At 40.4% G+C, this 12,901-nt stretch overlaps 2 protein-coding genes and 1 long non-coding RNA gene across 5 annotated transcripts in view; 1 reads left to right on the top strand and 2 right to left on the bottom strand.

Moving 5' to 3' along the window:
- LOC126869164 (muscle-specific protein 300 kDa) overlaps positions 1-3,345 on the bottom strand; it is a 64,621-nt gene extending 61,276 nt beyond the window's left edge. For both annotated transcript variants that reach the window (XM_050625349.1, XM_050625352.1), the window contains exon 1: positions 2,128-3,345. In XM_050625349.1, the coding sequence (XP_050481306.1) occupies positions 2,128-2,803 (676 nt within the window). In that variant the 5' untranslated portion in view covers positions 2,804-3,345. The remainder of the gene's footprint in view (positions 1-2,127) is intronic.
- Positions 3,346-3,654: 309 nt separating this feature from the next.
- Positions 3,655-8,838, top strand: LOC126869181 (uncharacterized). Of its 2 annotated transcripts, XR_007690835.1 has the most exons (3): positions 3,655-5,144; positions 6,097-6,231; positions 8,493-8,838. It is a non-coding gene; the product is annotated as an uncharacterized LOC126869181 (long non-coding RNA). The 2 variants fall into 2 exon arrangements; XR_007690834.1 differs by lacking the exon at positions 8,493-8,838 and having other exon boundaries at positions 3,658-5,144; positions 6,097-7,447.
- A 1,491-nt stretch (positions 8,839-10,329) lies between these two features.
- On the bottom strand, positions 10,330-11,153 carry LOC126869526 (proline-rich protein 2-like). The gene is made up of 2 exons (XM_050626176.1): positions 10,797-11,153; positions 10,330-10,371 (listed from the first exon to the last, which is right to left on the bottom strand). Exons 1-2 carry the CDS (start codon positions 11,151-11,153, stop codon positions 10,330-10,332), a joined length of 399 nt encoding a protein of 132 aa, XP_050482133.1.
- Between the last annotated feature and the right edge of the window lie 1,748 nt (positions 11,154-12,901).

Here is a 12,901-nt window from a genome sequence, read left to right as displayed (position 1 = left end):
AGTCGATCCGGTTGGTCGCGAACGTGCGTCGCCACCAAGAAAAGTACCACGAGGTCCCCATGAGGGAATTGCTAATATGGTACTTAACGGCCGCGAATAACTTATTGATCGCTGAGAAAGCCAGGTTCTTCGTCCGCGTCCCTTCCTTTCTGTTAAGCGAGAAACTCCGACGCGATTTGAAAACGGGGGAGACAATGGAAAGAAATTAGGACTCGAGAGATTGGAATTTTATTTTTCACGTCGAAATATCGGCGCATAACACGCTTAATTGGAAATTTTGATTACGTGACATTATCTAAAACAATGGACAGTAAGAAAATGTTCTACATTGAGGGGAATGATGCAAATTTGAGATAATACGAAGTAAACTGATTTCGATAGGATTCAGCGGGTATTATGGTAACATTGATCTATTTCCGTAGGTGTTATGGTATTATACAGTAACATCGATTGGTATTATGCAATTTAACAGATAAATATTATCTAACGCGAGCCACAATGAATTCTTCGCGTTTGAAAGTAACTTTGGGAAAGATACCAGAAAACGTAGCTCTATGAAAGAGATTCGAATTGTATCAGATTTGGATTAAGCATTGTATTTTCATTGGAAAAATTGAGTTTGGGTTAGTATCGAATTAAATTCGAATTAAAGTGGTCGAGTACGTGGTAAAAGTTTATATTCATTTAGGGGTGAGTCACGTATATCGATTACAAAAATTTGATTTAGCTTAAGATTGTTTCATGTTCTAATTAAGCTGCCATATGTATCTTGATAATTAGGATTTCGCTTAAATCGATTAGCTACACAGAGAAACACGTGTCTTGACGACAACTTGATTCCAGCCAGATACGAATTAAACCGATTTCATACATACAAAGGCCCGATAAAATTCAATCGAATAAAGTTGTAACAAGGAGATTCATCGATTTTTATTGCCGCACGCCTGGTAACCGTGGATTGTCAACGTGAGAAAGAATAAAAAGGACCTAGGGCGTCCTTTCAGACTAACGAGTAATGAATCGCCATCGTGTGTCGTCGGTGAATCTAGGTCAATGCGTAATTTTATTTTAATTTCCACGACGGGCGATCGATCATCGTCACAGGAAGGTATCAACCGTAGCGTTCAACTATCGGAGAACCGACAAAACCCATTTAAGTGTAAATAGATCGATCGTGGACCTCGAAGAAGTCGTTGATCAATTGAATCAACGGCCAATTAAACGAAGGATAATTTATCGAATAATAAGACAAAACGAAGAACAAACGACGGATAATTATACTAGGAATGTGTAAGAAAACGTAAGAACCTTGATCTTTATACATTTATACCCTTTCAAGAAATCTTATCATCTTTTCCCTATTGTTGCTGTTATCTGATGCAACGTTCCTAGTATTGACCGGTGCTAACACCGAGCTAGACAAAGTCGGAGTTCTTTGCAGTCGCGACAGTGGCTCGTAAAGTTGGCGGAGAGGTGGTGGAAGTTGTTCTTCCACCGAATCAAAGCGATTCGTGGGAGTTCTTACGAGGAAACTCGAAAACACGCGTAGCACGAGTTCCATTATTACAACAATTTGCATTGTACAAATGACAATGACATATCATATTTAACGAAACAGAGAATCACAGAGTTACGTAAATTCGATAAGAGCCTCTGTTTTTATCTCTCTAGAACGTGCGAAATACCACGATATCTGGAATAATTCCGCTATCCTTGACCTTATACTAAGAAAATTCATTTTTACTTTGTCTACGACTAATTTAAGACAAGAATCGATTAAATTCTAGAACCAGCGTCTACCAAATCGGTATCTGTGGAATACTTTTCACAATATCAGGAATGTCTTTCTTCCATGATACGATCCTGATGCAGATTGTTCGAAGATTCTTCTTATAGTAACTGAAATTCCAACCGAATACATATCTAATTCTTACAAGAACTATGAAACAGTTCCTCTATTCGAAAATAATTACAAGATGTAAGAAAATCATTGAAAGGTTAAAAACCGATATTCAATCGCATCCGAAATCAAACACACCCTGTTGGTGTGTGAACACCGGCAACACCCTCTTTCCCGATCGGAGTCAGCAAGAACAAAGAGCGGATCGAAGAAACAAAAAGGAATACCTTTAATCTCGGCGATGTGTGCATCGTACTCGCTCTTACTGCGCACATATTCGATCCTGGTGGCGACGTTCTGGAAGCTCTGAGTACGATATTCCGCGTACCACTCGGACGGCGTTCGATCGTCCAGACCCAGATGATGCTGAGGGCTACTGCCCTTCTTATGCGACAAACTCTCTTCGGATGGAAATCTCGTGAACGACGTGACCGAGCTGGATTTACTCCCATAATTCGGAGCACCGTGGCTATGACTCTGATAAGCCGAGTCCTCGAGGGCGTGTTCCTCGCTCGGTGTTCTGCTCGATTCCGCGAGTAAAGCTCGTTGTTGCGAGCTAGACACACCGCTGCCGATCTCTTTCACGCTCTTTCGCATCGTGATCTTCTCAAATTTGACCACCTTCGAACCGTTCAATTCACCTTCTTCCACCAATCGTTCGAAGCTCTCCTCGAACGACGAATCGCTGGCTCTGGAGGATGGTCGCGAAGAAGGTCCGGACGAAGGTCTGGGATTCGTCGGCGATCTAAATTGTCCGGCATTTCGTCTAGCCTCTTTATCCTCGAACAGCTCGATGAAGAAGTTGACCCTATCGCGGAGACGGCCTCCACGTGGCGTGCTCGGGCTGCTAGGGCTACCCCGGCTGCCGGCTGGACTCGCGCTCTTCGATGGTGTGTGTGACATGACTCGTCACCTCGCTAACCACCACCGTGGTTATGGTCTCAAAGAGGTTTCTCGCCGATGATGTTCATGCGAGTACGTTCCCTCTACGGGCTAGCCAGCCCGAAAATTCATCGTGACGTGCGAGCACCGGCCCCGTACGTTTCCGGTTTCTGCTCGTTTCACGGTCGAGCTGCGCTTCTGGACACCTGTTCTCCGCACACCACACCCTGCTACGCGCACCACCACGTATGTACATCGGCAGCACCCGCTGCGCCTCCCGTCTTCGTCGTCTCGCCGGTCAAAGCGAAAAACCTCACTGTGACACCTTTTCCGCTACTTTCTTTCTTTCTTTTTCGTTTTGTCCTAGTGGCGCGTGGCCACGCTCCTCTTTTCCACGCGATCTTCTCCGTTCTACCGAAACGGATCGAATAATACTTAGAAATGATCGTTACCTAGCTGTTGTTACCTCGTATACACGAAGAACGACACACGCGCGCATATCTGCCTGTTCACGGCGACTGTCTGATGTGCGATACGCGTCTATCGCTCACGGAATGCACTCTGGCCGCGCACCACGGCCGCCGGTTCGATATTGGTGCCTCTCGCTGGTCCCGACCTCTCGCCGGGTCCCCACCTCGTTTCGTCGTGCTATGTGCCCTCCGTGCCCTCCTATACCCCCAGTCGTAACATTCTCCCTGCCTACGTTCCGCATTGCACGCTCACGAGGACATCCACCACGACCACCGACTCTACCGACGCCACGGCCGCGACGTCCACCAGAGGAGGAGATCGCGCACGATGACGAGGTCCATGACGATGCCACGAACCCATGCGCCACAAACCGACGCGTCGTCGTCGACGCCCTACCGACTTCTCTTCCTCTTCCTCCTTTCCTCTCTCGCGTTGTTCGCCCTCTCTCGTCTAACCTTCCTGATGCCAACGTCGATCGATGCTTTTATCCTGCGTCCTTCTCCTCCGCAGCCAGTTAAATGTCACTTCTCGCGCCACCGTTTGAACGTGTTCTTCGACAGAGTCCTGGTGTCCTCGGTATTCCGCGTGTCACACGCATTGGCATACGTTTTTCCATTTTTGTATCGGGCGAGCCCCTTGAGAAAATTGCGACCGCTGGGAATCGCGGTAGGTCTCAAAGTGGGAAACGAAGTCGAGTGGTTTGAGGTAAGAAGAGCAAGTTTCTGCGTTAGGGATTCGACCTAGTCCTGTCTGATAAGTTTCGTTGTAAATGTATCGGGCGGCTGTTAAGAAATTATCTCCAATTAAACGATATTTTTAATATATTTGTGATCTTTTAATAATAGCAAAAGGAAGATGAGACAAAGTGAAATATCGTTTTATACGTGTGCTACTAATAACCTTCGTTTATGATTGTTTTAATAGATACGTTGAAAGAATTTGTAAAGCTAGTCGATGGCGAAGTAAAATACTTTTAACGAGAAAACATTGAAATATTTTAAAGTGTAGAATATTTACATTATAAATTTCAGTGGATGAAAGTATATAAGACAAATTTACGCGAGGTAACGACACAATTTTCTTTCACATCCTACGCTGTACAAAATCGGACCAAGTTCTATCACTTGGTATTTCGAAACAATGGTTCCACTGTTTCGAAACAATTGCCATTCACAACGTCGACAGCTACTCTTCCTCTCGGAAAGCTTTTAACACTTTGTAACAGAATTTACAACCAGGCTAGGTATACGTTTAATCTTTGATTGGCACGACGACGAAGAAAGAGGAAGGACAAGTGACGTAACCGTGGGAACTTATGGAAGACAGTGATTGTCCCTCAAGGCATAAGGAGATTTTAATTACACGTCTATTCTTATAAAAAGCTAGTTATACTTTTTATGAAAAAAGGTTCCTCGTTTCAAGTACTCGGTTCTCACTGTCGATGGATGGAAAGAGGTTTGTAATTAATCTAATAAGAAGACCTAAATTATTTAGATACGCCGCGTCGACGAATAGTTTAATTAAATGGTTTAATGGTCATCGATAACGAGCGGATGTTTTGTACGTGCTGTCACTTGCCAAGAAGCTGTTGGCACTTTTGCAAGGGACTATCGGTGAGTGTCGTTCGCGAAACATTGAAGCAGCACTCCGATGCTATTAACGAATCGCAACAAGAGGTCCACGATTCTATTTCCTTCGGTGACGAGGCGTGCGACAGACAATTTACATTGACTCCTTTTTTATTTTCAGATAAACGAGCGAAGCTGAATTACCGACGACCAGAGAGTCACGTTTATCCAAAGGGAATCGACGGAGTCGCCTACGCGATGCCAATTGCTTCGACAATATCATCGATCCATATCAAAATCTTGGAAGAACAGAAATTAGAAACGTAATAAATATTCGAGGACATACATCGCTATAACCGAGAATAACATGTTTTATCGATAGTCCGATTCGAACCGGTTTCTCTTTCCTGTCTCTATTAATCCACAATTGTATCTATGATATCTACTGATATGAAATGAACGTGTCGTAAAGTTTATATATAGAAAACGACGTAAGAATTCATAGGATTTCAGAGAATTTAATTGGTCATGGAACTAGTTCGCTTGACAAAACCGCATAAAGAACGAGCGATATCGTTGGTAGAATGTCGTAAGAAATATAGTACGCGTCTTATCGATAGTTCATACTGCTCTACGAAACACCGACGCGTTATCCACATGTCATTGTTGCGTAACGCACGTGATAATCGTAACTAATAAACAAAACAGCGGGAATCGCAGCCTCTGGCTGATGCTTTACAAGCTCGTCGTATCGTCTCATGACACATGTTTGCACGATCCTCGTCTTTTTTATCTCAATTATATCCATTCGATACAACGCAGACGCTGTAAAAACGTCAATTCTGTCGCATACTTGCGTTCCAAATTTTTCAATATTATTCGTTCTTTCCTTGACGTTGGAATTGTTTTTCGTGTTTAAACTATTGAGCTTAATTGTTGCCTGAAATACGTGCTTATCACCAAGTGATATCGGTACTCCGTATCTCAAGTCGTTGTACAGGCTACGTTAAGCCGGAACGTTTTAATTTATTATGAAACAATTATTAAACAATGTATCAACGAGCAATTTCATTTGAGGAACATTTTTTCAAAACACGTGTCCGTAATTACTAGAGTCGTTTGCGATTATCATTTAATCGTGTATCGAACACTTTCCCAACAAGTATTGGCAGATTATATCGTTTTATCGTTAACAAACAAACATCTGTTCGATAGGAGAACGCGTACATGTAAACACAAAGAACAGATCGTTGATAAACTTTCTTCGTTCCGCAGGTTGTTTCAAAAATAGCTACGCTGACTAATGGACGAACTAGACGCAAGTCGGAATACAAATTAGGAGACCGCGCATATGCTTCGTTTAATATGGCCTACTACAGGTCGCTTCAGAAGAAATTACTCTGACAGAGTGTAAGTTACTGCGGAAATCTTTCCGTAAATCGTTCCTCTTACCCACTAGTGTACATAAAATCGAATAAAATAGTCCATTATATACGTAAACATGGAAAATTGAACAGAATCGTAAACTTTTTTACGACAATCGTAAAATTGCGGACAAGAAAACATCGTCTAAAAATTAAGATGTACGCTGACGAACCAAAAATCTGTACCGATTCAAAACTTAGATAAACGAGAAAGAATTCGAAGCTACGATTAAAAATCGACTCACTGCTTAACCAACGTAAACGTATTCCAAAATAAATTGATCGAAACTGAAATAAATTGATAAACAGACCGATACAATGCGTCACTGCTACGTAATACGGTGCAAACATCGCGTGCCAACATAAGACGAGAGTGCAGATTTCATTCACAGATCATCAAAGTGCAGCGAAACAAACGTTTCTGACCAAAGCATCCGGAGTACTGCTCTATCGTGACATTTACCATTTGCTAAATGATAGATTTTTCGAATCTTCCTATCAATCTGAATTTCGAGACAGAAAAATGTGAGTAGTGGCAATCATGAACGACCCGCGGCAGGTGCTTCGTCACACTTATAAATAGGCTGGACATCGTCGTCTATTCCTCCTACACGGTTCAACATAGAAGTATGCAGATCACACGCATACAGGGGCACCTGTGCGTGAACGATCAATAAAGACTGATCCATAACCTTTGCACGATGAATTTCATGAATCTAGTCCATTCCAAAAGAGTTTGTACGCAAACCGATTCATATGCAAATTGCATTCTTGCCAATTTTTTGCGGTAGGTCCGGCACACGGTTCGAAATAAGCGAGTTAAAAAGAAATTTCATGTTCGAGAAGATTAAAACTGAGCTTTTCAATGTTCCAGTGCAATTTTTATCGCGTATATAGTACTCATAGTATTCTAATAACTTGTGAATCTCAGAACTCGTCTAAGATAGTTTATGATATTATAATAATTTGCGATATTTCGACGTTGAGATTTTGTGCAAACTTACCGACTCTTGAGATGATCTCGAATTCGATAGTCGATTTCCCCGATATTTAATATTCTAATATTTCGCTATTTCAGCGTTTTATTAATCTGCTATTTCCATTTCTTTTATACTGCAGTGCGGTAAACTTAAGTAACTCAACTTAATCGATTGCCAGACACAAGCGTGGCTTGGTTAAAAACGATACAGTCGATGATATAACTAAGCAGTGATTATTCGAACATTTCTTAGAAACTCATTAAATTCATATATTCAACGCGCGCATAAATTTTATGCATCTTTCGTAAACGTTGGCAAAGTATCCATCGTGTTTCGAGTTTAAAATCGTTTTAGGGACAGACGGAAAATGATAACACGTGTAAACGAATATTTCCAACTTCATAAAACCTGCCGCTTACTCGTTCCACGCACTTATCCAACAAAAAAGCCACAAAAGAATAGTGCATCATATCGTTGTATACGCGACTCCATTTGTGCAACCATAATAAACACTGGAATTGTTCGAATGAATTAGCGGTTTCCTGATAATTATCGTATTTACACGTAGAACCGCAAGTTTTTCGCGTGATCCGCAATAACAAGTTTTTTATACCGCGGTATAAATATTATTCGCGATGAGAGAAAATCATAGGAAACACGGATTATCGCTAATTCTTAATCAGCTTTATAGATTTCACTTTCCACGAGCGTTTTTCAAGGGTAGTAAATAATCCATAAAGTTTCTCAATTGGCAATGGAATGTTCATTGATTTCGTGCTTGCCAAAAATATCGCTTAACATCGGCATTGGAACATCGGTTTTTCGTTAGATCATTGTCAATGTCTATCTTGAACGCTACGTTGCACAGAAGTAACGTTTCTTAGAGATAGCTGCCAATAAAAAGCATTCCCAAACATTTAATCTTAATCTAGCACTCGTATATTTTGTAGCAAACTTGATGTTTATAAAATTTCTATAAAAACTGTCTCGTCCAATGAAGAACTTCTCACGCCATAATTCTTCAAAATACACTGGTTACACACAGCTATGTGATTAATACTAATTATTACTTGTAATCTATTATTTTTAATCGTTATCATAAACTTATCAAGCAAGAAAAGAGATAAATTTGGGATTATCGTTTTAAGAACCGCATAAAAACGTGCAAATATGTACACTGTTGCTAAGAAATACTCACTTTGAAGCTGTTGTATCGTAGCCTGATACTCGGCAAGCTTCTCATCCACGTAATCTTGACTTTGGTTAGCTATTATCTCGGCGGTACTGGGTCCGCTGGACTCTTCTTCCGTTTGCGAGTGATCCAATGGCACTCCAACATATTCGTATTCACCGGGTCTGTATGTTCCAATCATGTATTCTGGTGGTGCGCTGACCAAGGGCGGTGTTGCGCCACTTTCCAACGAACTCTGTTAAAACGCACCAAAAAATGAGAAGAGGAAAATATATGTACGTTACTTTATTACAAATACTGCCAATAAGATATAACAAAATTTTGTATAACAGATGTTCCAATTTTAAATTAAACATTTTCTTAACAACATCGCAAATTGTCAAAATGAGAGGAAGATATAAAATATAAAAATTCGAGGGTAGTTTTCCAATACTTTCTCATTTTTTCCTATACCTTGCCATTCTTCCCCTCGTCTTTTATTCCTTTCCATTTCTTTTCTCTTTCCTTGTTCTTCTTCGATAAAAAAATAATAGAAGAATTCAGAAAAAATCATTTTCTACCTCGAATAAATTACCACATAATTATTTTACAATACGTTGTGCCGTATATCTACTATACATATTCCCATACGTATTACTTTTAAATAACCACATTTTTTTCTTTTTTTTTTTAGTGCCTAATTTAAATTATATGTAAGTCGCGTATCTCGTTATTTTATCATCTTCCATTTCCACGTATTGCCACGCGATCCATGTTCATCTTTCCTGCTCATCCTCTCTACTCGAACGTGCGAAACAGCGAAACAAACAATAGCGAGGTGCACAACAAGGTTCGCGAACCTTTATCGAAAAAATATACGTAAATTCTGTCATTTAACGGTGCATTCACACCTGGCGCGCGTTTGAGAAAACCGGTCGTTGGAACTCGCCGCGGCCTACATTTTATTTAGGTGTTCCTATTTCGTCGTGTTGCCTCGGCCAGTCAGACGAGCGTTCGCGTGGGCGTGAAAAACGAACGGTACACGTGGCGAATTTTCACTGTGAAGCAGCCCGGATCTTCGACACGCCTGGATGTTTCTTTGAGAAGCATTCGTAACGAAAACAAATGGTGATACACATTAAAAAAATCCAGCAACTACAATCGCACTCGCGTTAATGTATATACATATATATTAGAACACCCTGTAGAACAAGATAGTCTGTTTAAAATTGGACCGAACGATTAGATTTTTTTTATCGACGAGTCAAAAGAATTAATTTACTAGATGACGCGTAAACAAAATTTGAGAAAATTGCCATTGGTAAAGATGGAATTTTTACAACTTTTTCATCCGAGTCTACAATAAAAATTTAAACGATACACGTTGTAATTTTGTTTTGTAATAATGTTGTTTAATAACGTTTAAATACATGTTGAAAATTAACCTACCAACCAACCGTCTGAAACTTGTGCAAATCTTATTCGTTAAATGAGTTGTAAAAGTTGATCAAATTGTAAAATCAAACGACCAGTTAGAAAAGGCATTTCACCTGTCACGAAAGAACATCTATTCTCGAGACTAAGATCCCTCGAGAAATGCCGGACTTCTCTTTCTCGAGGAAGTTGACACGTGTTTCGTGCCGTCAGTATGATTTAACATGCAACGTTTCCTGTTTCGCCGACAATTTCGTACGATGGTCTGTGTTTAGAACTAGCCGGTTAGCAGCAATCTATATGTTAACTGATCGGTACTGCCTATCCCAATGACTAATGGATCCAAGAATACGGTAAATCTCGCTGCTTTACTTTCCACCGAATCTCGCGTTTCCACGATTCTTCTCGATTGTACGTTATTCGGCATTACCTCGCAGCAAGTTATTTAACCAGAATACCAACGAGAGTAACGAAAATACTAAGAACAGTATTTCCCCTGCTACGCTCTAAATTCAAGATCGGTTCTAAACATTTTGAATACCTAAAGGAAATTATATTTCTTTACCATGGGTATTACATATTATCGGTTAACCAGCTTGATAAAAAATTCATGCATTTGCTAAATTTTCCGTTATTAATTTTTCAAGAATTAAATTCCACCTAAAACCTTCTATACTGCACGATCAATTTCCTAACCAATTCCCATCCAAATTCTCAGTACCACGAAATAAACTCTGTTATCAATTCCCAGTAAGCATTCAGCGAAGATCAATTTCACATACGATACGATAAATCCCACTAACGATATCCCAAAATTCAATCTAAAATTCTCAGCATCGATAAATCTCATTATTAATTTCCATTTAAACTTTTCAATGTCAGTAAACTTCATGCACGATTCCTAATTACCGATTTTGATACGGAATACTATTATCGCTCGTGACACCGCTTCGAAAAACAACGTACCTGCATCGGTATAAAAGGCCTAGGCGCTTGACTTCCTACTGGAATCGGCGACGGCCACCTGGGTCTAGGGCACTGTATGTATCCTGTGGGTGATCCAAAAACAGGCGACATTCCAGGAGAAATCGGCATTCCAATCGGCACTGGGCTCATCGGGTGCCTCATTCCAGTATACGTCAAGGGCGACGCAGGATGAGCATGATGAACCGGAGTAGGTGGTCCTCGAGCTCGCTGAGGATGCGGCGAGCCCGTGGGACTGTAAGGAGAAGGTGGTCTGTACTGGCCAGACACGTTCGGTCTGGGCGTCCAGCTACCCCCTGGTCCGGGTTTTCCATGGGGTTTCGACGGCGGCTGCGACATCTCTGGCTATTTCGAAGCTCCACGTGTCGCGCTTCGATCACCTAGCATCGCTGTAAAGCGGTACAATGTTTCGTGGATGAGTAAACCGAGCATGTGCGTCATATACAAAAATATAAAAAGTATGACAAGCAAAGTACTAGTTGTCGAACGAAGGGGATGAGGCAAGCTTTTATTTGGCTTACGCTTGGAACCGCTATGAAATCTACGGATTTAGAAAGATGTCATTTTTACATTAACTTGTCCGAAAACATAAATAGATAAACGATAATTTCTGTTTCATATTATTTTATCGAATTACGTACGATCCATTTCTATTATTATGTTCGTGCATAATTCAATAAACTAATATAAAACAAAAAGCATTGTGCGTCTATTATTTCCTTATAAAACGAAAGAAACTTTTCGGACAACCTAATACCACTGTTACGTGAGAAGGCTCTTTCGTTAAAAATCCATCGACGCAAAGAAGATTGCCAATTAATTTCAAAATTTCAAATTGATAGTAAAATTGAGAAAATGATTCGAAACGTTTGATCTGCATTTACGTATAAGCATATACATTTGCATAAATATCCACAGCCTGTTAACGAGTTCTCCCTTAATTAGAATTTATGGTGAATTGCCTATATTGAATGTAGAATAGTAGAATGGTTTTACATAATATTTAAAGAGTACTCCGATACGTAGAAAATGAATCGTAATTTTATTTCAAGCCAAAGAACACTAAACTATGAAAGAGCGCAACATCTAGCAGATGATATAGGATACGTGAAATTTATAAAAAAACTATGTAGAATATTTTCAAAATGTATTAAATCCTGTCGATATATCGATTAGAATTAAAGAGATATCGTATGGAAGTTGAAGTGTCTTGGACGTGTAACGAGCTCTGGGTCGCCTAGTGGCAGTGAGTAGGCAGATTAGAATGGGCAATGGTCCAAAAGTCTCTCGAAATAGGTGCTTCGATTGTCTGCCTACCCGCTGACTTCTGCACGTTAGCGCGTGAAAAATGTGTAATAGACAACTTGCGGCGCCATGCGTGGAATTACACAATGTACAGGGGCACGAAGTAGAAACAATGAAATTAAACGAGACCATTATCATCCCCGCTTTGTTCCATCTTCCTGTCGATGTAATCTTGCGTTTGTTCAACAGCAGAAAATTCTTCTCCGTCTTGTTAAAGCGAAACGACGCTAAGATCAAAGACCTTTTTTTATGAAAAGTCTTTACGAATAAAAAAGATAAAAATTTACCGAAATATTTGTAAGCGTGTTTTCGTTGTTCAACAGCAGAAAATTCTTCTCCGTCTTGTTAAAGCGAAACGACGCTAAGATCAAAGACCTTTTTTTATGAAAAGTCTTTACGAATAAAAAAGATAAAAATTTACCGAAATATTTGTAAGCGTGTTTTCGTTGTTAAAAATCTGCAAAGGAAGAATCAAGGTCGTTTACGGATTCTTAAACGATACGTAGGACACGAACGAGAATCATAGACATATGTCGATCAATTATCGAAATATAAGGAAGTTAGAGTAGCGTGGCTGTACGGGTCGAAGGTCTAAAGGTTTTTGGCTGGATATCGAGTGTAGGCCGACTAAATATAATCAGAAATCTATTTTAGAACGATTCGAGCACTGGCCACAGACGCGTACGACAAGGCAAGTATATTTGCAACGACTGCGTCAGATATTTCAGAAAGTGACGCGAATATTAACACCTACAATTAGCTTTGCCGTGACACATGGTGCA

The sequence above is a fragment of the Bombus huntii genome, chromosome 9, assembly GCF_024542735.1.
Source record: "Bombus huntii isolate Logan2020A chromosome 9, iyBomHunt1.1, whole genome shotgun sequence".
NCBI lineage: Eukaryota > Metazoa > Arthropoda > Insecta > Hymenoptera > Apidae > Bombus > Bombus huntii.
This window is presented reverse-complemented; position numbering and strand designations above follow the sequence as displayed.